General features: G+C 38.8%; 1 protein-coding gene across 4 annotated transcripts in view; it reads right to left on the bottom strand.

Annotated features, from left to right (window-relative positions):
* Positions 1-27,729, bottom strand: part of msrb3 (methionine sulfoxide reductase B3) — a 205,226-nt gene that overhangs the window by 89,047 nt on the left and 88,450 nt on the right. For 3 of the 4 annotated variants that reach the window (XM_051923564.1, XM_051923570.1, XM_028807003.2), the window contains 2 exons: positions 19,552-19,660; positions 17,949-18,026 (listed from right to left, as the gene is read on the bottom strand). In XM_051923564.1, coding sequence (XP_051779524.1) covers positions 17,949-18,026; positions 19,552-19,660 — 187 coding nt within the window. Of the gene's footprint in view, positions 1-17,948; positions 18,027-19,551; positions 19,661-24,721; positions 24,759-27,729 lie in introns of those variants that run through there. The other variant, XM_051923575.1, reaches the window with a different exon arrangement.

The following is a 27,729-nucleotide window of genomic DNA, read 5'->3' as shown; positions in this document are numbered from 1 at the left end:
GCGCGAGCGTCTTCTTTCTTTTTGTGTTCCTGTGTCTTGTTTGAATCCCCCTCTTTGTGTGTGTCCCGTCCGTTGCTTGTAGGGTCTGTGGGGTGGGCTTCGCTCGCCAACCCCTGGTGTTGGGAATGACAAAGAGCGTGATGTATGAATGAGATAGAATAGTGTGACGGTGTAGATGATGCAAATAGAAATCAAACAATAAAGTGTGTGGCACAGTGTAAAGGTTTATTTGAAAATTTCTTTGTACACGCCGTTTAAGTGTAAAAGGTAATTCCAGCTCATAACTTGTAAGGTCATTTAAGATGGTTATTGTTGTGATCAGAGTCAAGTTTGTCAGAGCTTAGAAAGAGTTGTGTCTCTCCAGGAAGTAATGGAATGACTTGGGTATTTATGTTTTCCACATTAATATTTTTTGGACATAATATAGTGCGTTGTGTTAAAAGGGGCATTTGGTCTAATGAGATTGCTGTTCGAAATGTCTCTGTAACTAAGTTGTCGCAGATAAAGGCTTGAGGAATTGTAATAATATGTGGCTGAAGTCCATCTGTATTGGTGAGTGTACCATCTCTCAGTTGTAATAAGTAATTGTTATGATCTGGTTCTGGACATCATATCTTTTTTACTAACTGTATCTTTTGAAAGTAATGCCAATTGTCTGCGTATTTTAAGGTGCACTGAACAATAGCTGAGTGCATGGCATCTGGAAGAATAGCTAATCACTGTCTAAAATCTCCTCCTCATAAAAGTACCTTTCCTCCAAATCGAATATTATTATTCATAAACGTTTGTAGAAGTTTATGAATGGTGTTGAGTAAGTGACTTCATGTCATTGAACATTCATCAATAAACAACATTTTTTCAAGACGGATGTCACGTGCAGTGCCACCGTTAATGTTCATAGTGGATACCGATTTGTAGGATCTAATGCAGTTGATAAAGATTTAACTTTCAGGTACATCGTCAGTTATAAGCTTCTGTAGATATTCAGTATATGAATGTAAAGAAGGCAGTCTAATTTGACCCTTTTGACAACAACGTGTAAATGTATAACTTGTATTGCCAGTTGTTTCTTCAGGGAAGTGAACTGAATTACAATGATTGCAAATGACATTCATTAATCCGAATGAATTTTCCTGGTGTATGTTTTCCTTGTGCCGTTTGAGAGGCGCGTTGTTGCATGTGTAGTATTTGGGACGTGTTGTTTTGGAGCTGTAATCGATTTGCCTGTGCTGTGTGAGAAGCCCGTTGTAGCCTTCGCTGCCATTAACGTATGTCTGAGACGGGAGGTGTTTCGTTTTGAATCCGTGCTTGTTGCGATGCAACACTTTGATTGATAGATTGCGTAATGTGGATCTAGGATGTAGATTTGTGCATATTTGCGTTGTTGATTTGTTTCAGGGTGCACTGTTCCAATGCGATGCAGTATTTGTGCACATATGCGAAAGCAGTATGGGCCATTGCCTTTTGGTGGCCTGATATTTACTAAAAGCAAATGAACTATTGTAGGATCTAATGCAGTTCATAAAGTTTTTACTTTTAGGTACATCGTTAGTTAGAAGCTTTAGTTGAGCTTTGCGTTTTTGGAGTCGAGACATTTTTTCTTATGGATGTGTGGGGGGGGATCGTTGTTGCGCGAGCGTTTTGTTTCTTTTTGTGTTCCTGTGTCTTGTTTGAATCCTCCTCTTTGTGTGTGTCCCGTCCCTTGCTTGTAGGGTCTGTGGGGTGGTTTTTTGTTCTTTTTTTTGGTCTTCCATGGGCTTGTTGAATCCCCCTCTTGGTGTGTGTCCCGTCCCGTCCCGTCCCGTGCCTGTAGGGTGGGGGGGGTATGGTCGTGCCCTGCTATTGGGCGCTCGTCTGTTTTTTTTTTTTGGTGTGTTTAGTTTCGTGTGCAATGTGTTTCGTGCTTTCCCCTCGTTTGAGTACTCTTTTATGTGCCTTTTCCTTATTTTGGTGCTTGTTGAGCCTCATTTTTGGGACTCCTTTCTGTATGTGCTCACTCCTGTTTTCTGTGCTCTTGTCGGACTCTTTTTGCGCCTGCGTCTCTCGCGGACCCTCATCCGCCTCTCTCGCCCTCTTTTGTCCGCCTTTCTCGGGTCCTCAGCCGACTCTCGCGGACTGTTTGTTGCGCCGGCGCAGTACGTCTTTTTGCAGCTACGGCCCATGGCCGGATGTGCCTGCGTCCATCATCCGGTTTAGCATTCTCGGTTAGTAATATGGATGATCCGCTGTGGCAACTCCTAACGGGAGCAGCTGACAGAAGAAGAAGGTGCAGCGAGAGTAACAACGCTAAAGCAGTTATTGTATTTAGAATAGTTTGACCATTCTGTGGACCATTATATTGTTACAGGTTAATTACAATCAGATGCATTAAACTTATAAACAATATGCGGTTAATTTCAGTGTACTTATAAAGCCATGTCAGGGATGTGTATCTAAAAAATAAAGGGTAATCACACAGGAACAGTAGCACTGCTTTGATGCTGGGTGCCGCCAGTCTGCAAAACTAAGCAGAGAACTTGCGTACGACAGGGTATGAGCTACCGTGGAAATGTGCGTGGCTTTACACCAAGTTTAGGTTTTATACATTGCGATTTGAACATGGAAATGTTCTTACGCAACATTTCTGTGCGTACGCAGCATTTATACATGAGGCCCCTGGTCCATGATGATTATTTTCCCTTTTTCGAGTATTAATTTCCATTTGTTTACGCTACTGCGATCTTCACCTTCTTTTTTTACACTTTCTAATTTTCCTACTTTCATATTATAGAACTTTCTCCACATTTGAATTGCGCATACGTTTTTTTTTTTTTTGAGCCTTTCGAATTACACTTCTTTCATTATCTGCTCTGCATGTGTATAGCGCCAACGTTTGTGAACGTCTTTATGAAGTTCTACTTTGTCTTTTACTCTGTCTTTTAATTCTGAGCCCGATTGGATGTGCTTTGTTTCAATTCCACTTGTTACGGGCTGATAATTACTTGCCTTATTTTCTGAATTTGCACCTAGATTATGTTTTCTTTTTTCTTTCCAATGCTTTTGAGTCTCTTTTCTCCACGCTGCTTTCTTCTTCGCTTATTCGTCGTTGTTTCATTTATAACGTATTGTCCTTATACGCTTTATATGCGCTGAGACCCCAGATCTGTATGTGCTCAAATCCTTCACACGACTGAATGTTTTGCTACCCTGTTGTCTTATTTGAAATTGATTGCAAGTAGGGCGTGGCTTGCAAGAATCTCATGTTCTACGTCATCGCGAGATGGTCCTGGGTCAATCTCTTGGCACAAAGTCTTATGTTTACGGTCCCCACGAGACGCTCCGTGGCAAGACCCTTTGGTCTTGTGGGTCTTTTAAATGTCTTCCAAGAAGATCACGTATCGTAGCTTTGCTTTTGCTTTCAAGGCAAGGATTTTTTTTTTTATAATAGAGAGATTTTCACACAACCATGTAACTTAAATTGCTTTACAAACAGTACAAGATAAATTACCGTTACAAAAACAAATTAAAAATCAAAGTGGAAAGTCCCTAATGTAGCTGAATATAAATGAATGAATCCCAGTGCTACAACGCTAATACTGTGTTAGCACTGCACTGTCCAGTCCAGCATTCAGAGGTTGTTGCCCACTTTGCACAAGTCTCTGACATTGACTTCAGTGGGGAAGAAGGTGAGCCTTGAGGACAGAAGTCAGAGCACAGCCCTGTCACTTTCAACAGACAGCAATAGCTTTGAGGCAACTGTAAGTTCAGAGGAGCATTGTGTGGAATACCAATGACAACAGGTAAATGTAAAACTAAACTTTTACTTGAGTGGCTATAATGAATTGTGTTTTTGTATTATACTAAATACGACACGTAATATATCATTTGTGTGCTTTATTTTATTGTTTTTATCTTAGAATTATTTAGATAATGGCTCTTAAACTATATGACCAAGACTATGTTTTAGGGCTCATATGACATTTTGTAATAAAAATGTTCTATAACTGAAATAGCCAGCCTGTGTAAATGAGCTCAATTGTACATTAATTTTTTATAAGGTAGTTTATCAGAGTGTTGGATTTTGGAAGTAGATAAAACTCTGGGGAATATAAAAAGAGAAAATAAGTGGAAATTGTTAGAGTGTCATTGTTTATTAGAATGTATATATTTAAGTTTAAATAAAGCAATTAGTGTATGTATGCTTATAAGAATGTGATATGGAGGTTAGGGACATTAAAATTAACATGTCTCATGTTTAGCCAAAGGTAGACCATGAGAACTTGTCAGTTGTCCCAAACTTTTGACTGATGCAATATGTTGCATAAGGCAGTCAGCAAGACAGTATAAAAAAGGACTTTTAAAAGGGTACTGAGAGAGAGAGAGAGAAATCACCATCAACTACAAGAGAAGAGACAACTATTTGCTATCCACCATCCCAACACTCACTAGGATCACAGCAGAAGAAGACAACAGACAATAAAAGCTAAAGCGGCCGCCTAATACAAAGCTTGCCGTGTGACTGATTTGAATTGTTCAGGTTGTATGTACTTATGCACCCCAAAACACGAGGCTGAGTGTCAGTATTTAGCAAAACCAGCTTTATTCAGCTTGAAAAAGGAACAGCACGGTTATTTATTGTAGCAGGATCTACCACTCTTCTATACACAGACACAGCAGTCAGGTAGGGTCATGGCCAAGTTAGTGGCCAAGTAATACTGTTCCCTGCATTTATAATGTTCCTTGCATCACTCATCGACAACAGGAGCTTATAGCATGACCACAATTGGCTCGGATTTGCTACCGCGGAATTCCGCTGCAGCGCTGTAAGCCTGCGGTTGCCCTGGCAATGGACCAGCAATCTTCAACAGACGCAGCAATCGCGCTTCGGGACGCACTTCGGTGTGTCATCCCATTGGGGTGGGTATCCAAAGAGTTCAGAAACCTCACAATTAGTAACATTTATTCCTGGGTTTTCTACAAATAAAACAAACAGTTATAAGAGTAAAAGTCTGAGTATTGTTTCATTGGATTTTGTCTGGTTGGTTACAGACACTTAGCAATAACTGATGAGCGGTAATATAAAGCTGTGTTTGTTTATAGTTCTTTCAGAAGTAGTCATTCGAGTGAGGCTAAATATGCTGGTACCTGTTGGTTTACATAAGTTATGGGACTTACAGTGTTATGTTTAAATTCTATGTCATTTCAGCCTGACTATGTTGGTGGAGTATGCTGTGTGTACTGTCTATATGCAAGCACTACATTGGTAAGCTGTCAGTCATTGCCACATATTCTTTTTGCTTTGCACCCTCCCCACCATAACCTATCATCCATTAGATTCGTCAAAAATTTCGATCTCCAATTTTTGACAGACTTCAACATTTTAGGGCCCCCTGATACCGAAAACATTGATATCTTGATGATGGGTGTGTGTGTGTGTGTGCGTGTGTGTGTATCTGTATGTCACAGTTTCTTGAGGACGATCTAGAGCTAAAACGACTGGATGGAAAAATACCAAAACTCGAAACTTAAGCTTGTTATGAGATGATGACGATGTGCTATTTAGTTTTTGAGCCAATTTGAGCAAGAGATTGAGACAGTCTATAGAAACCCTCAAATACCATAAATCTGCAATTAATTATGAATTCTTCTCGTCAATTTCTATTGTAATGACTTATTTTATGATCAAAAAGATCAGCATCAGAGCGGTAAATAATTACTGAAATGTTATAGATTAGTTCAGGTAACTTGATTCCTAGGGCTTAAAGCCTACTGACGCTCACATCTGAGTTTTTCTGATTTGTTCTACCCCAAAACGATCAACTTTTGACTTTTAAATCCTGTTTGAGATATCTCTGTGTATTTAGGGCTTTGTCTCACAAGTGAAAGCTACTCTATTGTTTAAATCTGGACAACAAGATCCTTGAGATAGGGACCATCACAGTTGCAAAACATGTCAGACAGCTAGTCTGAGTTGAACTACAGGATGTACAGTTTTGACCTCCAAACCCTGAATGTCTTCTCCTAAACTGGAAAATCCATGGGATTCCCATGGGATGCAGACATTTCATTATATGATATTGCAATGTTGTTACAAAAATGTGCTTTTACAGTATGATAATATCTGTGGGTTTTATTTAAGTTTGTTTTTATTTTAGGATAAATAAAACATGAATTTTGAATTTTTCCAAGAGTGATGAATTCAGGACAAGATAAACTTCTGGGGTGTATGCAAACTAGAAATAGCCAAGAATTCTGGGAAAATAAGTATTAAAAAAGTTAAGAGAGTAAACCTTTTTAGTTGAAAGTACCTTAACTAACAATCAACCAGATCATGAGAATTACTCGGTTGTCTAAATTTTTGACTGATGGAACTTATATATATATGTCTGTCCGCTTTTCATGACAGAACTACTTAACGGATTTAGATTTCAGTTTTTGTCTAATTTGCTTGAACATTCCGGTTGATTTTGCGACCTCTCTCATCGCACTAAAAATCATAGTTCGCTTGCAGGAGCGATCTATTCACAGTAATCCGAGAGACAGGGACTGTGGCAGAGGGGAGGGGGAAGCGTGATGTCAGGAGTGGGGACCCGGGCAGAGCCCTCCTCACAGTCCTGTTTCGCTATTGTGCCGGCGGAGCCGCGGGTGACGGGTAGTCTTAGATAAAGCAGCCAGCAAAACACTATACAGTAAACTAAAAGGATTTCAGAAAGGAAGGACATCATAACTTCCAGAGAGAGAGAAGACAACTGTTTTACTATCTACTACTCCCAATTCTTACAAGCATCACAGCTTAAGAAGGCAAAACTACAGAAGGTAAAGCTGCTGCCTGATACAAAGCTTGATGTGTGACCCTAATGTGAGTCATTCAGGTTACATGATTTCATATCTACCATTATTGCCTGGTTTGTCAGCAAATAAATATAAGTAATGATTAAAATAAAATGTGGGTATTACCTCAATAAACTTGTCTAATTTGTCTATTACCATTTAGCAATGACTAATGACTGTTAATATAAAGCGGTTTATCTAGATTAGGTTCTTTCAGAAGCAGAGATTTGAGTAACCCAGTCACAGGGGATGCACAAGCCAGTGTGTTTCTTCATGCTGGTCCCAAGCCCGGATAAATGGGGAGGGTTACATCAGGAAGGGCATCCGGTGTAAAATTTTGCCAAATCAATATGTGATGTTAAGAATAGAGCTGCCAGGTAAGAGGAAAAGAGGAAGGCATAATAGGAGGTTTATGGATGTGGTGAGAGAGGACATGCAGGTGATAGGTGTAACAGAACAAGATGCAGAGGACAGAAAGTTATAGAAGAAGATGATCCGCTGTGGCAACCCCTACTGGGAGAAGCCGAAAGAAGAAGAAGAAGAAGAAGCAGAGATTTGAGTACAATCTGCCATGACCTGGCAAGGGAAGGCTTCAAGCAAGCTCTTGGCTCCTGTTAGATTGTGCTTGGAGAGAAACACTCAGCAGGAGCAGCTCTTGGAGTGGCTCCTGGCTTTAGTTAGGGTATTCTGGAGTGTAACCTTTTTAAGTGGAGGAAGCAATCAGGCGATGGATTGACATGTTTGCAAATCCCAGTAGGGATGCTTTGCAAGGGATTCACCTCTAGACAGCTGCTATTTTTGCTTGGTATTTGTCTGTGCTGATTAAGTTAAAATACAAACATACATACAAATCAAGGCTAATCATTTAGGCATTTCCAATATTAACTTGTCCACCAGTAAAAAAAGAACCTCAATGGTTAAGCTACCTTTTGTGAACATTTTTTTACAATAAAATAGAGGCCGAGCTCAAAGTCAAGATCAATAAGAAAGCAGTGGTCAAAATGAACAGGAAAAACAAAGACTAAAACCATCAAAAAGCCCAAGATAAAGGGCAAATTCAAAGTGTGGGCTAAATAATCAAAAACAGCACATAAGAAGCACAAAAGTAGAAGGCACTTAAATTGACTTTCATAGGTCACAGGGCTAGCACAAGCAGTATTGGGTACAAGGCAGGAGTGAACCTTGAATGCTATTATAACATGAAGCATGAAAATCAGCAGCATAATGTCGACCATAAGGACATGGCATCTGCCTTACTGCAGTAAAAGCACATGTTTAAATACCGATTCAGCAGCCATCAACTACACATTCAGATCACATAACTGTAAATGAACTGCACTATAACATATTCACCCCTTCAGTAATACTAAAATTACTGACATTCATAATCGTCATCTTTATCAAGATTTTGTTTCAAGAACTTGTCTCTTAAACCACATTCATTTGGTTTGCAGCTCTAAGTGACAGTAGAGTCTGGAAAGTAAACATAATTATTTGTGCTTTTCAAGTAAAAATATGGAGTCCTTGTGGGAACATCATGTTTCACGTATAGGTAAATACTAGCTGTAAATACTGCAGAACTTTAAGCTCTCCCGTGAACTGTGGGAAAACATCAGGTATGTAATAACTCCCAAGATGCTACTAAGGGGCTGTCAAACGAGCTGTGAATTCTTAGCTGAGAAAGCCTTGCCTATACCTGGCTGTCCTTCAATGAGAGTTAAATGGCAGTCCTTTCTCTATACTCCTAAACAATACCATTTGGGGAGTCATTGAAGTAGACAGACAGACAGACAGACAGACAGACAGACAGACAGACAGACAGACAGACAGACAGATAGATAGATAGATAGATAGATAGATAGATAGATAGATAGATAGATAGATAGATAGATAGATAGATAGATAGATAGATAGATAGATAGATAGATAGATAGATAGATAGATAGATAGATAGATACTTTATTAATCCCAGGGGGAAATTCACAAGTGAGATTCCTTTGTGGGACATAATATACATAGATGGGAGCAAGCAGGAGACCAAGGTGAAGATTTAAAGGTTTTGCTTTTTTAATTTTAGATTTGGATTCATCTTCATTCTACTTTTTTTCTTTTTTTTGTTTTACAATATCTCAGCTGCCATAACTTTCAAAGCTAGAATTCTTATTCATATCAATTCAGCATTAACTAATTTAATAACTAAAGACAAGTTACTGCTCTTGTGTGAATCTCTATCCATCCATCCATCCATTATCCAACCTGCTATATCCTAATTACAGGGTCACGGGGGTCTGCTGGAGCCAATCCCAGCCAATACAGGGCGCAAGGCAGGAAACAAACCCCGGGCAGGGCACCACCCCACCACTGTGTGTGAATCTCTTTTCCAGAAAATGAAATACATTTAATTGAATGCTAGTGTTTTTCTACCCTCTTGTGGATAACAAAGAGAATGCAGATACTTTAAACTACACATTCTGTAAATTGGACTTTTTCATTGATTAAACAGGACGACTCCGTTGACGTTTGTGTGAACAGTCATTCCTGCAGCTGGCCACAAGGGTCATTATTATCACAGCGAAATTCTTAACTTGTATGTGCTGATCAACATACAACATATAGCAACTTTCTGGCACAATTATTAGTGAGTATTACTCACCTAATGACTGCACACCAGTGACCCTTAATGTCTTACATCATTAAGACCTTTAGGAGGCTGGTCTGGACCATGTGAGTCCTGTTGTGGTACAACACATGAAGCAACTGTAGTTGGAGAAAGACTACAGTAGATGATCTATCTGATCCACAAGGCTTATACTCACCTGGTCAAAGCTGGCAGCACTGTTAGGATTTTGTTTTTTGATTTCTCCACCGCCTTCAAAACCATCCAGTCATCCCTGTTAAGGGGTAAACTCAGAGATATGAAGGTGGATGAGTGTGAGAAGTGGTCTGTGGTGCTGTGCAGATTTTAAATAAATAATCATCTCCCATGAAGTGCAGGCTTGGAATGGGCGCGGGTGTGCGCAAGACAGCACCACTCCGGAGTTGATTGCGGTAGCCTAACCAATCACACACATACAGTACATACAAAAGAGACGGGATTGGCCAGGTGCGACATTTATGCCTTAGAGTGGGACAAGGTTTGTACCTGCACCCAATCAAGGCGATAAAAGGAGCCTGCAAGGCAAAGGCGGACAGGAAAAGAATGGAGAATGAAAAAAAGACAGAGGTTAAAAGAGGGAGATAAAAGTAGGAATGGGAGAGAGCTGGTGCAGAGGAAAGGAGGCAGGTAGCTGGGTGGAGAACCTCTTAGAGGAGTGTAGGGCCAACGCTCAAGGGCTGAAGAGGATCACTCCGCCTGAGCATGTTCAGGAAGCTGAAGTGACCCATTGTGCATGCGACTTTCCATGTAAAACCGAGTCGGGGCAGTGGGAGTCAGGGAGGGGAGGCTCCGCGTGGCGCCCTGCAAGGGCCACAGCTGGCAGCAGGAATCCGAGCTGAGGAGAAATGAGAAGGTTGACTGTGGCTATCGGCAAGGTGTCTCCTCTGTATGCAGGATCCCATACAGGGTAATCAGAGAAGATGTTGGTTTTAAAGGAATGAGTTTTAAGAGACTGTGTCCTGCCTAGTGATTTTAATCTCATTTTAACAGATTATTTATGTGGGAGTTTAACCTCCATGCGGACACTGTGTTTTTGTTGGATCATTTATTATTGAATATTTGGCACACTGAACTCTTTTAGACAGTTTGTTTGGATTGATTTTAATAAAAGCACTTATCACTTTTTGCACCTACCCCTTGCTGCATGGATGTGTCCTTATTTGCCAAGCTCATATCGGTTATGACTATCGGCAGGTTAAAGAGGCTCCCAATTGGAAAGGAGAGCATGGAGCCGACCTGCACCGTCATAATGAGTTATGGTGTCCTGAATAATGGACTATCTGTTGGGCAGACCACAGTTTGTGAGGCTCAAGGACGGTGTTTCTATTACCAGTGTGAACAACACAAGGGTACAGCCTATTCTCCTTTTCTCTTCACTCTGTACAGTTGGCGACAAATAAAGTGCCATCTATCTATCTATCTATCTATCTATCTATCTATCTATCTATCTATCTATCTATCTATCTATCTATCTATCTATCTATCTATCTATCTATCCATCCATCCATCCATCCATCCATCCAACTAACTTTCCTCAAAACATGTCTTCCTTACAACCTAACCTCTTATTTCTGAGAAAAGGCACCATAAAAATGAATGTTTAGCTTTCAGATATAACGTTGTTGTAAAGCATCCTAATGAACACATTACAGGAGCAAACTATTACATAAAAAGAAACCAGTCAGCACCTAACGATTTGTTATATTTACTGTATATTCAGTGCAGAAGATAAAGTAGCATGGTCTGCATGAAACATGCACCACAGACTATTGCTTTATAACACCTTTGGTGTTGATGTGGTTGTTTGAAGTGGGATAAACACACATGAGTTAACGTTGCATTCTGCAATGGACTGGCATCCCAAACAGGTCTGACCCTTGTATTTCTGCTGGGCTTGATTGCTTGACTAACACCAAAACTAGATTGAATGTGTTCAGCAAATGGATGGATTTAAAATTAATGAATAAATGAAATGTGTATACACAGAGCTGTTTAAACTTGAGGCATACACTTTCAAGAAACAATTTTACAAAAATAAATAATCCGTGTTTTATCACCAGAATGAAGGACAATCATATCAAAGTTTTCCTTTCAATCTCAATGACTACATGTGTAAGTCTGTCATAATTTCCATGCTAACACACTGCTTGTCTACTTGAGTTTTTTACTCTGAACTGTTTTGCCCCTAGTATGTCAAGCTAAATCAACTTTTAGTCCTGTCTTTTTTAATGTTTTCCTGTAAAACAGGTCAAAAAAATAATACCCATTTACCATTTTGGAATTTTTCCATGCATATTTCTTTTGTAAGGTTTTACTTTTCATTTTATTTTCAGATGTATAGATTGAATAGAAAAAAAGTTTAAACATCTTTATATTTCAAACAATTATGTGAATTATTCTGAAATGGATGTGCTCAATTTTTTTGTTTTTCTTCTGCTATAATTTTTTTTGTTTGTTTTTCTTCTGCTATCTTTAAAGTATAACTCCATCAAGTACCTCACCTTAAAAATCAGCAGGAAATTAAAGCCAAGTGGTAGGCTAGGAAAATTTAAACATGAATAGAAAAGTACTCCATAACTGAGCACTTTTTAATGCTAAATCGTCAAATGTTATTTTATCTTAACTGCAATACTGATGTCATATAAATCTCTGCCAATAATCTATAGCAACAATAAAGAATGGAAAGCTTTATTTTACTATCATGAATTAATACACAAAATAAGAGTAGCCCTTGATGACTCGAGTTTGAGAGCCCCAACTGTAGAGAACAAAGGAGGAAAGACCATGCCACAGAAGGAAAAGTCGGAGATGTCAGCTTTCTGCTAGGCAGGAAGTACTTAGCATGGAAAAGTAATAGCCTGCTCTTGTACGACTTTTCCCATTTTAAAGATCATTTTAATGTATGTATGTATCTAATGTACTCCATGCACATGACATGATTTCTGAGTCCTTCACTAGTGTCCTGTAATTCATTCTCCTGCCCACTGCTGATAAACCCAACTATGGCTGTGTCATCACAAAATTTCTGCAGCTGGCAAGATTTGGTATTGTATCTAAAGTCTGACATATACAGGGTAAGCAGGACGGGTGCCAGTGCAGGTCCCTGTGGAACCCCAAAGCTACTCATGACCATGTCTGATACACAGTTCTTAAGCCACACAAACTGGTTTAAGAGTTAGGTAGTCCATTATTCAGGACATAATGGTAGTATTAACCCTCACTGAGCCTCATTCACCCCCTGCAGATTGGGCTGTATTGTGCTGAATGCACTCGAGAAGTCAAGAAGCAGTATCTTCACCTTGCTACTCTGTTTTTCCAGACGGATGAAGAGTCTATTCAGCAGACGGATGTGCATCTTAGGTTAACTGATATAACTAAATTGATCCCTTGTCTGTGTGAGTGTGACTGACCGACCGACCGACCGACCGACCGACCGACCGACCGACCGACCGACCGACCGACCGACCGACCGACCGACAGACAGACAGACAGACAGACAGACAGACAGAGAGAGAGAGAGAGAGAGAGAGAGAGAGAGAGAGAGAGAGAGAGCCTTGTGATGGCTGACAGTCTTTTCACTGCTGGTTCCAGCCTTGCACCTGAGGTCTTACTGTGAGGTTGTAGCAGTCCTGAGGTGAGTTATTTCATCTTTTACGGTATTATAAGAGTATTTTAAAGTGAAATAAAAAATGAGGCAGAACAAGTCTCAGTGCAAAAACAAATTCAAGTTTTAATAACAAAATAATTTGACTCTGAAATTTACACCTTTAAATTTTTAGCTTCTGCTAAGAGCACCAATAAACTTTATACTCAAAAGGAACAGAAGCTTTTCCTCTCCCTCTCCAGGTTGTAACCATCAGGAAACACCCTTTTTTATTATAATAAAAACAAATTCCAGAGTTAAATTTTAATCTGATGAAAAAACGTGTACTCAAATTACCAGCAGACTCTGGTTATAATTATGTTATAGGCATCCTTTACTGATGTGAGCCCTATATAAATGCCACAACAGAACTCGCAAATGCACGGTTTACAATAAAATTAAGCATGAAACGCGTTTGTCTAACAAAGCAGCAGACTGAGTACTGCACTGAAAATACTTCACACACAACGATGAATCCAGGGAAAGGATTACAAAATTATGCTGTTAATGCAAAGACACTGGAATCCTTCAAACACAGGTCAGATTCTGTTTTAAATTAAGTGCAATGATCTACACGGGCCAGATGGACTCAATGCCCTCCTTGTTCTTAATTTTTCTTCTGTTTTTATGACCACTAATGTAACCTGGCATGTCGATCATACAACTTTGTACTTTGGATTAAGAAGAAAATCTATGGGAAACGGTCTTTAAGGTAATTTTAGAGATTACTCATGAAAAAAATATTTTCTCACAAAAAAAACGAACTATCGCATTTCATGGTATTCTTTAATGGCAATAGCTCTCATGAACCAACAGAGACTAATCAAACAGCTGCATAAGGAAATGGGTCGTATAATAAATTCAATTCCACATATGTTGCTATGAGGACTCGGATTACTAATGAACATGCACAATAAACAAAGATATAAATTAATTTTACAATAAAGTATTATATGTTTTCTCCTTATAAAATCTGAGAGGTAAAATTCTGAAATATATTAAGAGATTGTTTTTCACAATGTATTTATTTATTTTTATAAAGTACTGAGCAATCAGAAATGGGGGAATAACAAAAATTAAACTATGTATTTTTTCAATTAAATCAAGGTATAAAAACAAACACTTGGAAAAATTTGACTAAAATTTGCATAACTTGTAAACCAGACAGACAGACAGACAGACAGATAGATAGATAGATAGATAGATAGATAGATAGATAGATAGATAGATAGATAGATAGATAGATAGATAGATAGATAGATAGATAGATAGATAGATAGATATTTATTTGTCCCTAGGGGAAATGCGGCTTTTTACAGAAGCTTAATAAATAAACATTATCATAATATGCAACAGACCCCCTCTCAAATACACATCAGAATGACTAAAAAAGAAAATAAAACTGAAAAGAATGGAAAGAAAACTTCTGACTTGGCCAAAAATAAAAAACAAAGTTAAAGTTGCAGTGAAGCATTCTGCAGACGTATTGTGTTGGTATGAAGGAGCCCCAGTAGCATTTTCTTGACAGACATATGCTGAATAATTCATTGGCTGAAAATCCACAGTGTGTCAGAAAGAAGAGCAGCATTGTTCATAATGACACTCAATTGTCTTCCAAAAAGAAATGTGTCATCGTTAACTTTAAGCCTTTTGATGATCAGTTCATCTTCTGCTCAGTTAACTGTTCACAGTAACAGACATTTTAAGCAAGAGTGCCCAGACGTTCATATGTCACTGTAATCACCAAAATGGGATACTGTGACTGAAGAATACAAAAATGTCACCTGGCTGAACAAGGTTCCTTTTCTGCCTGGGCACACAGATGGTAGTATTAGGACCTTTTGTAAGTTGCGCGGCTCCATGGGCCCGTACTTCCTTGTGTTAATGGTGCAGGCTGGTAGATGCAGTGTAATGGCATTGTTTTCATGGCACATATTGCTTAATACCATCATTGGAATGCTACAGCTCACCTGAGTATTACTGTTCACAATGTGCATTTCTCTTTTAACCGCATTTATCTATTTTATAGTATATATTTGTAGCAGAGTAGCCCACCATATCACAAAACACACATCATACCAAACTGTTTCCACAAACATGACAGTGACTTTGATTTGCTTCGAGGGTCTGCCTCAAACCCAAATCTCAACCCTACAGAGCAAGCACCTTTAGGATAAGGTGGAATAGGAGACCTGTAGCATTAATACACAAGCAAAAAAATCTAGAGGAACTACATAAAGTGATCAAGTCAGCATGGACCAGAATCTCCAAACATCACAATCATTCAGCCAAAAACCATTCTATAGCATCTTTCCTATAGGGAAGCATCGGTAATTGTTTCTAAAAGTAAAACCAGATCACAATCCTGCAGAGATATTTCTTCCAGGTTAGGTAGGTGTCACTTCAGTTCTATTGTACTTCTTTGTCATAGAAAACAGGCACAAATCACAATGCGTGAGCTCATGCCCCCACTGTTTTTCCCCACTTTCTCCTACCCCACTTTTGTTTCTCTAATTTATATCTTCCCATCATTCTCTTCTTGTTTGTTTCATAAAGTTAAGTCAAAGTGTAATGAGTGGGTGGAAACACATACAGTAATGTGAAGGGCATTCAGCTCTTACTACAAAATAACAGAATACAGATTTTGCTTGTTAGGAAGAGTTTTTTGAAAATGAGAAAGAAACCAGTTTTCTTGAACCCCTTTCCACTATGATTGTTACTGCAGAGGTAAAATGGTGTGTCAGGGGAGACTGCTTGAAGCATAACAATAGTTGAAAGGCTTTTCACTAGAATAAATTAATTTTCTTAGATCTGCTTAATACAATTCAAGGTTGCAAGGCAGGGGTCCTTCCTAGCGACACTGTATACAAGTCAGGAGCAAGTAATAGTCAACTGCAAACTCCCACACCAATAATCACACAGGGCCAATTTAGAATTCACCAGCACACAGGGCCACAGGATCAATATTGTCACATGTACAGTGAAATTGTTACTTGCATGTGTTAATGTGCAACCAAAACTGAAGTATGCAGAAGAAAACCTGTGTAGATATGGGAATACTATGCAAATTCCATACACGATAGCTCGGCATTGAATTCAACCACAGTTATCTGTATTTATAAGACAGCAGCACTAATCACTTCCTCAACGTGCCACCCATGCTTATGTTTATCAACCATTAAAGTGTATTTTTTCTTTGCAAACTGGAGAAATTCTTCAGTCTAGTAAACGTTTTCCAAAAATATTCCCAAGATGAAAGAGACGGAGACATCATGTAAGATGAGCAGTTTAAGTCCTAAACCAAACTGCATTTATTTTTGTATAATTTCCAAACAGGCAAATAATTTAACATGGATGTGTCTGAAAGCCCTGTTGCATTAGGGTCAGGTTTAGGTTTTTTGGACAATGACCCCATTCCCAATGTTTTTTTCCAAAAATGCACAAGGGATGTAGAGGGAGTCAACTTAGGAGTCACTGTCCTTTTCCCTGCTGAGAGTGATTCTAGTGTCCATTGTGTTTTGTATGGACCATATCTGGGTACAGATAGCGGAGAAGGTCTGCAGAGTTATTGGCTGGCATTGCTCTCATATCCCAGGCTCTGCTCTAGCCTTGAGAGCTTGGAATAGGGTTAGGCTATGCTAATGGACACTCATAGTCCATGCTTTCTTTAGGCCCTGTAGGCTTTGTGATTAGGGTTAGGCCCTGGAGACGCAGCTTCTTTGCTCTAAGCTCTTAGGTTTCCACCCTGGTCCTTATTTTTTTTTTTTTTTTGTAAAGATGATGTTTTTTTGAGTAGGCCATATCTTGTTAAAGATTTGGACAATGGCTTCAGAGATATTGGCTAGTATTGCTCTCATGCTCTAGATTTCCCAATGGACTTGTAGGCATGAGATCAAATTAGGCCCTGGTAATGGAGTTTGACAAACAGAGACCAGGCTTTGGGTTAGGGTCAGGAGTAGGGGGCAGGGTTAGGACATTTTTCCAGCCATTTTTAGCTACAGACTTCATTTTCATATGATCAGTGAATAATAATAATAATAATTCATTACATTTATATAGCGCTTTTCTCAGTACTCAAAGCGTACTATGAATTTACTTTCCAATACCATCTCCAACTGCCTCAGAAAGGTTTCACACTATAGACACAGTCCCAAAAGCTCCAACTCATAGTGCTAAAACTATGGTCTATACCACTAAAAACAAAGTTAGGTCCTGAGAATCCATCAGTGAATGTTCCTACTTCCAATCTCTAAGTTTTGCTGTGGTCTTCAGCTTTGAGGTAAAAAAAAAAAGTAAATATCGTCAATAAGGTGCAGAATTTGAAACTCTAAGGTCAGCGGTCCTTATCTCACTTACGGGTCACAGTCCCCAATATAGCCAGTTTGCAAGTTTGTACACTGTACTGTAAAAACTTACAATGCCACATTGGCATAGTTGTTACTGCTGCTGCTTTGAAGCTTTAGAGTTGTGCCTCCATATCCTGACCAAGGTATTGTCAGTGCAGACTTTGAGAATTCTGAGTTTGAGAATTAATTTCTGAATTCTCACATTTTCCTCCCATAACCACTAAGATGCACAGTTAGGATTATTTATAACTTTAAATTATAAACACAGGAGTGAGTATGAGAGTGCTCTTCAAGGAAAAGACCCTCCTTCTTCAGTTAGTACCAGCTTTCCTGTAATGCTGCTCGGAATATGACCAGTCCTCGCATCCATGAACTGGACAAAGTAGGAACAGGAAATCGATGGATGGTGGATAGATTCAGTTAATCAAGGAGCAATGTGGGCAACCTTACAAAGCATTCAGTTTTGTCATTAAACTTCACACATGCAACTTACTTAAAAAGCAGAGCCCCGCAGACAACACAGGTATAGGTTCCTTCATCTTTGTGGTCGGCGAATTCCCCTTTAAAGGCACTATAATGAGTAAAACAAAGAGAAAATATGAAAATAAAGTCAAACCAGGCCAATGCTGGAAATGTATTTCTTTAGAAGACACAAATCAAACCAATAATGCAATCTCTATATTAATCCTGAGACCGAGAATGGCATGGATGAGAAATCACAAATATAGGGTTTTACTTATTTCATGTAATGAATTTCAAAAAAGGAAGCTGAATCATGACTGTCCCCTGTTTCACAATTAATTTCATATATTGGATGGAATCTGTTGTGGTTTTATTTTGACAAATTTCCATGTATTACAGAAGCATAATCCTATTTTGGCTTGATTTTTTTCTCCTTTGTGTGTTATGCCTGATAGAGAAAGACAATCCAGAGTAAAGCAGTGCCTGTCTTGTGAAGAGGTGAAGGATTTTCCTCTCACGTTAGGTGGAGGTCGTACCTGTTACGGTGCATTCTGGGTGTGACCTCAGGTGCAAGTGCATTTTTCCTTTTCTTTAATTTTTTAGCAATATAGATTATGTTCTTGTCTTTTTTGTCCCTTATTATTTCTTATTGAATATGCTGTTTAAAGTATTAAGCTAATATGTGTTCATTTTCAAGTGCACCTTTTGATTCTCTTTTGTGGTTTAGTGAACTTTTGCTTTGAATATTTGACTTTGCTTATTGGTTTAGCTTGCCCTGATGTTTGCTTTTTTTGGATGTCCTCTTCCTTTCTGAGCTGAGCTTTTTTGTCTATTAAAACATTCATCCCTATTTGCCAGGCCTGTGCTTTTGTTTAATTTTTATTTATTCTATTTGAAGAAAATAACATTGCATATGATCAAGTCAAGCTTATGCAACAAGACTTAATACTCAAACTAAAAAAAATACAATGAAGAAAAAAATACCTCATCAGAAAGTTATAAATGGAAGCAGTGACAAAAAAGACAAAAACCTAACAAAACTAAATTCACCCCCATCTGGCTGAAGCCTGCTTTTTGAGTTTGGGGTAAGGCTTTCCCTTCAGTTAGACATCACCTTGAGGCCAAAATCTCATTTTAAATTAAGAGAGCTAGATAGATCATCACAGTAATAGGGTGCACTAATTACATTTTAATGAATTAACCAAGACTGTTGTTGGGTACAGAAAAGAAATTGTGTATTTGAATGAATTATTTCAGAGGACCAACACTATATTAGCATGGTTAGTCCTACTGCTGGGATCCTGGATTGGTTTCTGATCCGGCCTCTGTCTGTTTAGTTTACACATTCTCATTTTCTCCTTGTGGGTCTTCTCCAATAACATGCCACAGAAATGAGTGTTAAAACAGAACTTACTCTGTGGGCCTCAAAGGCTTCCTCTTACAATGACTTGGTGCATCCAGATGGATTTACGGCACCCTGGTATGAGGAAATGTGAGTAGAACTAGAGAGGAAATATCTTTTTTTTTTGAGTAGTTAAAAGTGTTTGCTAAGTGAATAAAGTTAAATGTAAATATGTTTATCAGAAGTGAATTTTTGAGCTGCATTTATGGAGAATACTTTAGAGACATGTTACCTCTCAGTTCCCTTTTCTTGAGTAACATGGTACTGCATAGGTGAGAGGCGTTTCCTCAGTTCTTCTTCAGTGAAAACCACCTTGTAATTCTTCTTTTCTCTTTTCAGACCTGTAGGAACAGAAAATAAATAAAAGCACGATCATTCCATGTCCATCACGAAGACAACAACCAATGATTTCAGAGTCTGTTATTTCCATTTCCCATTACACCTCTTCTTCTCAGATGGAGAACAAAGAACACAGTGTACAGTACATTTAATAGGAAAGAAGGACTGCTATTGTCTGTGCAGAGGTTAGACAGTGCTGCAAACACTTTGCAAGAAATGTGAACAACAAATGTGATTAAGCAACTAACCTAACTATGTGGTAGTCAACTGAAAGTCCTATGCTGACAGACCAGTCCCTATTAGTTGATTGATTGATCTTTATTTTATGTTTACTGCATATCACAATACTGTTTATTGAACAAACATGATGTGCATACTGCACAGTAAACAGACTATAAAGAACGATAAAAAGCAAAATCATGACCCTGAGCAAGAAATTCAACCTACTAGTGCTCCAAAGGAGACTTTGTCCTTTGTAACTGTAAAGAAATTAATGTCAACAGCCTAAAAAGCAAGACATATGACTTATTATTACAATTGTATTAATAATAAAAATAAATATAAACTTTAGCTCCAAGCCTGGTAAAAATGTTTATTCCAGTACTTTCAAGCCTGTTAATCATGTTGTTTGTTTTTTGCTAATTTCAGTAACACTTTGTATCATCCAATGAGAGTGAGCTCTCCTTTAACAGGAGCAGGACTGGGCGGCAGGGCTCAAGAGAGTGCGGGGCAGATGGCGGGACTGTGCCATTTGTGCCAAGTTCTGGAAAACCAGTTAATCCAAGATGTACAAAGTACCAGAATGTTCTTCCACCGTCCAGTGAACAGGCAGAGCGTTATGAGAATGGGAAGAGAATGCCAAGAAAACAATCAGGGCTAACAGCAGAAGATCAATCAAGGCCTAAGGTCTAAACCAAAAGAGAAGACTGAATCATAGTTGAAAGGTTAAAGGAGAGTAAAACCAAAAAATAAACCTAAGAAACATGCAGCAAAAAAGATGTAAGTGGTATCCACAAAGTTGGACATTGGAACGACCTATCTAGAGATTTACACAGTTTATATACAGAGTTGTAGGAATGATGCTGTAGAGCGCAACCTCCAGCAGGCATGTCCCTAGCATCCGAATAGCAACTTATGCACAAAATGGTGGAACCAATTACAAAACAAAATGGTGTCACAGGAATAATCAAAACAAAAATGTAAACTTTCAAAATAGGCTTCTAATTATGAAAGTAAGCTTGCCCAAAGATTCCTGATAATATACCTAGGATGTATTCTATAACAAAAATGTTTTCTCTTCGGAATACATTTAAAGTAGCAGTGGATTCATGACACAGAAGAACAAAATTTTAAAATAAGGAAATTTAGAAATGAACAGAAACAAGAAACAGGGACTTTCCATCAGGAGACTCACACCACCTTAGCATCAGTGCTGCCTAATGACAAAAGCCTCCATTGAAAGTAGGAGACAGGAGAGAGGAGAGGTAAAAAGAGGAAGAAAATATGGGATAGCAAAAGAAAATCCAATAACAGAATCATACAGAGGACACTAGAGAAACAGTTTGAAAAGAAGAGACAGGACAATAGTCCTAAAATATGTGCATAAGTGTACTAGGAACATTGTGGGTACATGGATGTCACAAAGGATCAGAGGCTAGTTCCTTGGTGAAATTCTACTGGCAGGTTTGATACAATGAATTTAATTTGAACATGTTGGTTTGGATTTTTTGGAAGCCAAAGAGATATATGTCTAAAAATATTATTCCAAGAAAATGGTGCAGCAGCAGGAAGGCCATTAAACCAGACAGAGCACATAGGGAGGGATCAACTGGGAGTATTAAGTGTGGAAACTGGTTAAAAGACAAGGAGCACAGTCACAGTACAGTGGGTGAAGAAGAAAAGGGAATGACTAGATACCACAGGTCCTTAAGACTAATCTTAGGTGGAGGTAAAAAGAAAGAAAAAGAATCAGTAAAAATGGAAATGTGAAAATATATTGCCACTTCAAATATGATAATAAGTAAAATTGCAATGCATGATACAAAAAGATAATTACACAATCCACAGTAGCTATGCACACTATAATCACTACAGACAGGCAGCATGGCATAATAGCAAAGGAACTGGACTCTACACCAGAAGACTGTCAGTTCAGTCTTCACCCGCCACCTCACTGTGTAGCTCTGAGCAAATCACTTACAGTAATCTGCCAGTGCTCCAAATATATAAAAATAGATGTAGACAGATGCACCTTGTATTTGTAAAGCTCTTTGGAAAGTACAATCCCACTTTTTCACATCACGGCTGGAATTAGACAGTTGGTAGTTCTACATACTTTGAGGGAGCTTACTTGACGACTTTGTTCTAGTATTCTTCATGTAAGGATGACACGTTTCAAAGTAAGGTTGTTCTACTTGCTAATCATGCAACTGATCATGTGGACAAATTGCATGTTGATTAGTACAGGGCTGAGGTGGGCTGGAGCCCTGCCCAGGGTTTGTTTCCTGCCTAGCACCCTGTGTTGGCTGGGATTGGCTCCAGCAGACCCCTGTGACCCTGTAGTTAGGATATAGTGGGTTGGATAATGGATGGGTGGATTAGTATAGGGCAAAGATCACCTCTATCAATCCACTTCACCCTTTGACAATATTCTAAACTAGACCGATGAGGTCACCCCAAACTCAGAAACAGTCTCTTGGGAATTTCTAGATGTTCCCAAGCCCACTGACAAATATACAAGTGGTGATCGAAGATATTGACATTTTCAGAGACTAATCCCTGATAACGCTAACACTTTTGTTTTATAATGTTCATGAAACTTTTCTTTGCCACTCAAGTATAACATTGTATCTTGCTTCTATAATCACGCTTCTATGAATACGTATCTTCACCATTGGCACAACGCATCTCACAAAGGCAGCCCTTCATAATTGGCAACAGGAAGTAGTCACAGGGGACCAGCACCAAAGAACAGAGAAGATGTGTCATGTGTTTGAATATCCGGTTTCATATTGCAACCTGTGCAGTATGAGCAGGGGCATGGCCATGAAGAAGAAGGGCATGTGCTCAATAACTTTCCCCATTACTTTTGTCTGATTGACTAATGGAAAACCTGAAGCAAATCAGAGTAAAACTGACCAGTTATGTGGGCCTTTTGAGGAATGTGAACCATATGGACTATACTCTCTGCATCTTAAAAAAGTTGTTCACATGATCTGTGAAGGAACAAAGAATTGGACTATCACAGGAACACTCCCTTCCAGTGGAAGAGTATATAGGTTTTCCCAGGACAGCTGAACAGTCCTTCTGGTCTGCCTATTTAAAAATAGGGACCACCAATGTAATTAGCAAATTTCAAGACACGTTTTTTGCCTTTGACATTGAACAGCCATGTCACTCAAACACCCTTACTATATTCCGGTAGTCGTATTACTAAGGAGCTTTTCGGTCATTGCAGTGACTGCAGAGACAGAAATAGACCCAGCTCTTACTAATGCCCACTGTTGATGAGGCAATTTCACTGAGTTTACAAGATCCTCAAAAGTGCATCTTCTATTTATTTATGATCCTCCTAGTTGAGATCAGTTTTTGCCCCTCTTTATTCCTTCCCCTACCTTTTCTGTGTCATTGAATGCTTTGTCAACTCCTCTCTGAATCCATATGAAAATCATTGTCCTTGGACTCCCTAAACACCTCCTGATGCTTGAGATTTCACTTCAGTCACTCATGCAACTCCTACCCACTTGACTAGCTGGCACCACCCAGTCAGATCTCCTGGAGAATCTCCTTATAACAGTACATAAAGACTTTCTTCAACCTAGTATACCCTTTGACTATCTGTTTAAGTCTTCCATGTCTGCCCAGTAAGCCTTGTCCATCCAAAGTAGATCTGCAGAAAATGGTGATTAGATGACAGCTGTGGCAGATTGCCGGGGTCATTACCTGGCCGGGATGCCTAAAAGGACCGGAAGGTGGCAGGAATAGCTTCCGGGCCACGAGGGGCAACCGCCCTGGAGCAGGAGAGGACCACGGGAGAAGAACAAAAAGCTTCTGGCCTGTTGGGACCTGTGGCCACCGCCAGGGAGCGCCTTAAGCCTTGTATGACTTGGAAACAGTTATTTCCGCCACACTTGGCAAGATGGTGGAGGAACCTGCCAGGGACGCCCGGAGTGCTTCCGGTTCAAAGGGCAGCACTTCCGCCACACCAGAAAGTGCTGCCGGATGGACATCATCAGACACCTGGAGCACATCTGGGCAGGGATAAAAGGCGCCGCCTTCCTACAGTCTGGGAGCCAGAGTCGGGAGTGGGAGCAGGACCAGGACCAGGACCAGGACCAGGACCAGGACCAGGACCAGGACGAAGCTCCCAGGAGGACAGTAGAGGCGGCAAGGACTGAGATAGAGAGTATTTGGGAAGATTATTGCTTTGTGCATTGTGTGGTGTTTAAGGACTGTGTTTATTATGTATAATAAACGTGTGATTTTGATAAAGAAGTGGTTTCCTACTGGTGGTGTTCGGGCAAATATCACACAGACCAACACCCCTCTTTACCCAAGTGTACAGAATATACAGTCGCTGATCACGTAACATAACTGCAATTATTCGATAAGTCAATTCAACAAGTCAATTACTCACGTTTGGCAAACAATCCAAAAAGCACCATTTCAATTATGGCATTTACTAAATATATTTGAAACTCGTACATTTTCTGGGGAGCCTGGTGACCAGGTGATCCCAGAGGCCCAGTCAGGTACAGATTGAAAAAGCCACATAGAGCCAATATGTCACATCTCAACCTATAAGGCGAGAAGTGTGGCATCAGTTCATTGGCATTCAAGTGACAGGCATGGAAAAGGTGGCCTCCATTCACAAATTTTATTAAATTGTTTCAGTTTATGAATTAATCTGACTCCAGTTACAGATAGGAAATGGTTCTGATTAATGAGATGGAGTGAAAGCCATAATCTGCAAATTCTCAAAAACACCATAATGTTAACAAATCTGATAAATGTGTTATTCACTTCAAATTGCAGTAATTCATACAAAAATATATCGCATCTACCTTTCCAGTTGTACATTAGCAATAGCAGTTGAGCTGTACCCTGAAAATCTAATAACAATAAAGTAGAAAATCTGTAAGAATTAATGTATTGTGATGTAATAATAATGTCAAAAAGAATTAACATGGTTTTTATTACTGGTAAATGAAAGACAATATAAAAGCATATGCAAATATATTGATAGAATATTCTCACACATATAAAAATGGAAAATGTTTACAGAAATGTAGAAACTACCAAGGCTCAGTGAAATACTTTAGCTATTTAAAATCTTTGAAATGTAGAATTGTGTATCACCCACCTTGTTGAAAGCAGGGACAATATAGGGTACAGTAATACAGTACATTAGAGCATTACAGATATGGTTTAATAGATAATTATAACATTTTTTCAAAACAATTTGAAACAGAAAAAAATATTTATATAAGTAAATGGTAAAATTAAAAACACACACATGAATATATGTTGTGAATAATAGGTGATGAGCACTCTTAAGCTCCATACTCAAACAACACCAAAGAGGCCACAGAAATGCTAAAAAAGGAATGTTTACTCACTGGAGGGATAAGAAGGCATAAAATAAGCAAGAAAAATAAGTTATTTTATATTATATATAATATATTTTATATATTATAATAAGTTATTGCCCTACTGAGCCTGCTCACATGGAATGTACACCACTGACATTCGAGGAGGTACCCAAGTTCAATTCCCAGCCCTTCTGCTCATTTACTCTGGCTTGTTATCCTCTTACTGGTTTAGCCCATGCCTCTGACTCCTTTCCCAAATTCAAACTCATTAGACTGGTTTGAAAAAGACAACTTTACAGCTCCACCATAACCAAGTTAAACCCAGGAACTACTTCTGGGGTCATGCATGCTGTGTAGAAGCCCTATGGCCAGTTGCCTAGAGCTCCCTATGGTGGCCCCAGGTACTCCTGCATCACCAAACTACAACAAGCGTTTAAACAGTAAAATAACCCCCAGGAAGCCTGTTGTTCCAACCAGCCCACTCCAGCAACCTCTACTGACTGAAAGTTTCTGACTATTTCTCCTAGTGTCCCAGTAATAACTTACTCTTGGCCTTGGCATGATAATACCTTATGCCACTAAAACAGCTGGTTATTTTCTCTATGCAAGACTTTTTTTTATTATCACTAGGGGGCTCTGCCACCTGCTCGCTTTGCTCGCCCACCTCTGAGTTTGGTTAACCAGATATACAATTTAAAGAGATTGCGATTTTCATTGGAATTGTTACATACTCTATGCATTATTTTCAATTTTACTTTAAAACTTTAATAAAAACAATATTTGGAATTAACTTTTCTTCAAGATCGCATTGAATTTTGATTCCGTGTTTGGACTTACATCGTGACAACACAACGTATAACTGCCTGTGAGTGGATATCGTTTCTTTCTCTCTAATAAATAAAACAACTTTTTCAAATGTTTGTCCATGCTCTTTCTTCTTCGCTTAGTCATTGACATGTCATGTAGAACGTATAAAATTATTGTCCTGATAAAATCTATAAGAGCTGAGAATGCAGGAAGTGTGTCCGGCAAAAGTATTCACGCAACTGTGTTTAGATGACCGTGGTCTTGTTTGAAAATAGTTTTAAGTAGGGCGTGACTTGAAAGAATCTCATGTTAAAAGTCTTCGTCTCACGGGACTTCATACCACGTCAATGTGTTTGGAATCTTTTAATTCAGCGTTTCTCAACCTTTAAGTATTTGCGACTCGAGTTTTCATAACAGTTTTAATTGCGCCCCCCTAACGTTTTTTTGAAAGGAACCCACTAATACCAATTTGTTCTTTTTTAATTAATGATATATCATACAGTAGGTGCATATTTTATTATACCTACTTAACTTTTATCGACATTTATCTAACTCTATATTTATTTTTCTAGTATCAGAATGTAGTTTAAGTTAATTTGTTTTGGTTTCAATAGATGTATTTTTTATATTTTCGATTCTTGTTTTCTTTTTTTCACATCATTGCACCCCCCTTTTTGTTACTTCGCTCTCCCCTAGGGGGGCCCACCCCACAGTTTGAGAACCACTGTTTTAATTCTTGCTGGCAACACGAATTGGACGATCTACAAGTCTCTGACTTAAAGTTTAAATCTGAACAATATATATATCTCTTTTCGCTGTTCTGTTATTTCACCGAGTAATAATTTCAGTTTGTTTGCGCTAATGCGATCTTCTCTATCCTTTTTTTGAGACTTTTGAATTTTTGTACTTCCATTATCTCTAACATGCTCTGCATGTATACCGTGCCAACATTCTTACGGAACGTATAAGTGTCTCTCTGAGAAAATCACGTCTCGTCTCCTTCCAAGATTTTTTTTTTTTAATAATAGAGAGATGTAATTCCTTCTGCTGGATTTTACATGCAACCTAACACAGTCTTACAATGTTAAAGTAAATTACAAAAGGATTCCAGTCCTTAGGAATGTAAGGTGAAATTAAGATCTTATGATTAGGGTCCATGCAATTCTTATAATTTTTTTATCACCGTGTTGGAAGAATGTGAGACAGAGAGAGACACTCTAAAGGGCTCTTGTGCATGTACACTCAAAATCCACTAAAGATCAACTAATAACCCCAGTGCTTTATAAGCCCAATATCCATATTTTATTATTTTGCATTCATCCATTCTCTGAAGCTGTTTAGATTCAACTACGGGACATTGTCGTCCCAAAATCTGTACTTTTTTGCTTATAGGCTGAAGTTCATTTACTGTAAGTCACTCTTCAAAAGTATCAAAGATACTTGTTGCAGCTTTAATTTAAAATAATACTCAAAAGTTCTGAAAACAGCATGCGACTATGATAAAAGAGAAATTGAAAAAAGATCATAGATTAAGAACATAAGGTGTGAACAAACTATATGATTCATCATTTTTTAATTCCAATAAATCACCCTTAATATTCTCAAAGCCACTTAATCCACTGGAGCCACAGCCAGTCAATGCAGCATTGGGCAAAAGGGACAGGGTACAAGTC

This window comes from Erpetoichthys calabaricus, chromosome 1 (genome assembly GCF_900747795.2).
Source record: "Erpetoichthys calabaricus chromosome 1, fErpCal1.3, whole genome shotgun sequence".
NCBI classification, from domain to species: Eukaryota; Metazoa; Chordata; class Cladistia; order Polypteriformes; family Polypteridae; genus Erpetoichthys; species Erpetoichthys calabaricus.
Note: the sequence above shows the minus strand (reverse complement) of the source record. Positions and strands in the feature narration are given on the sequence as shown.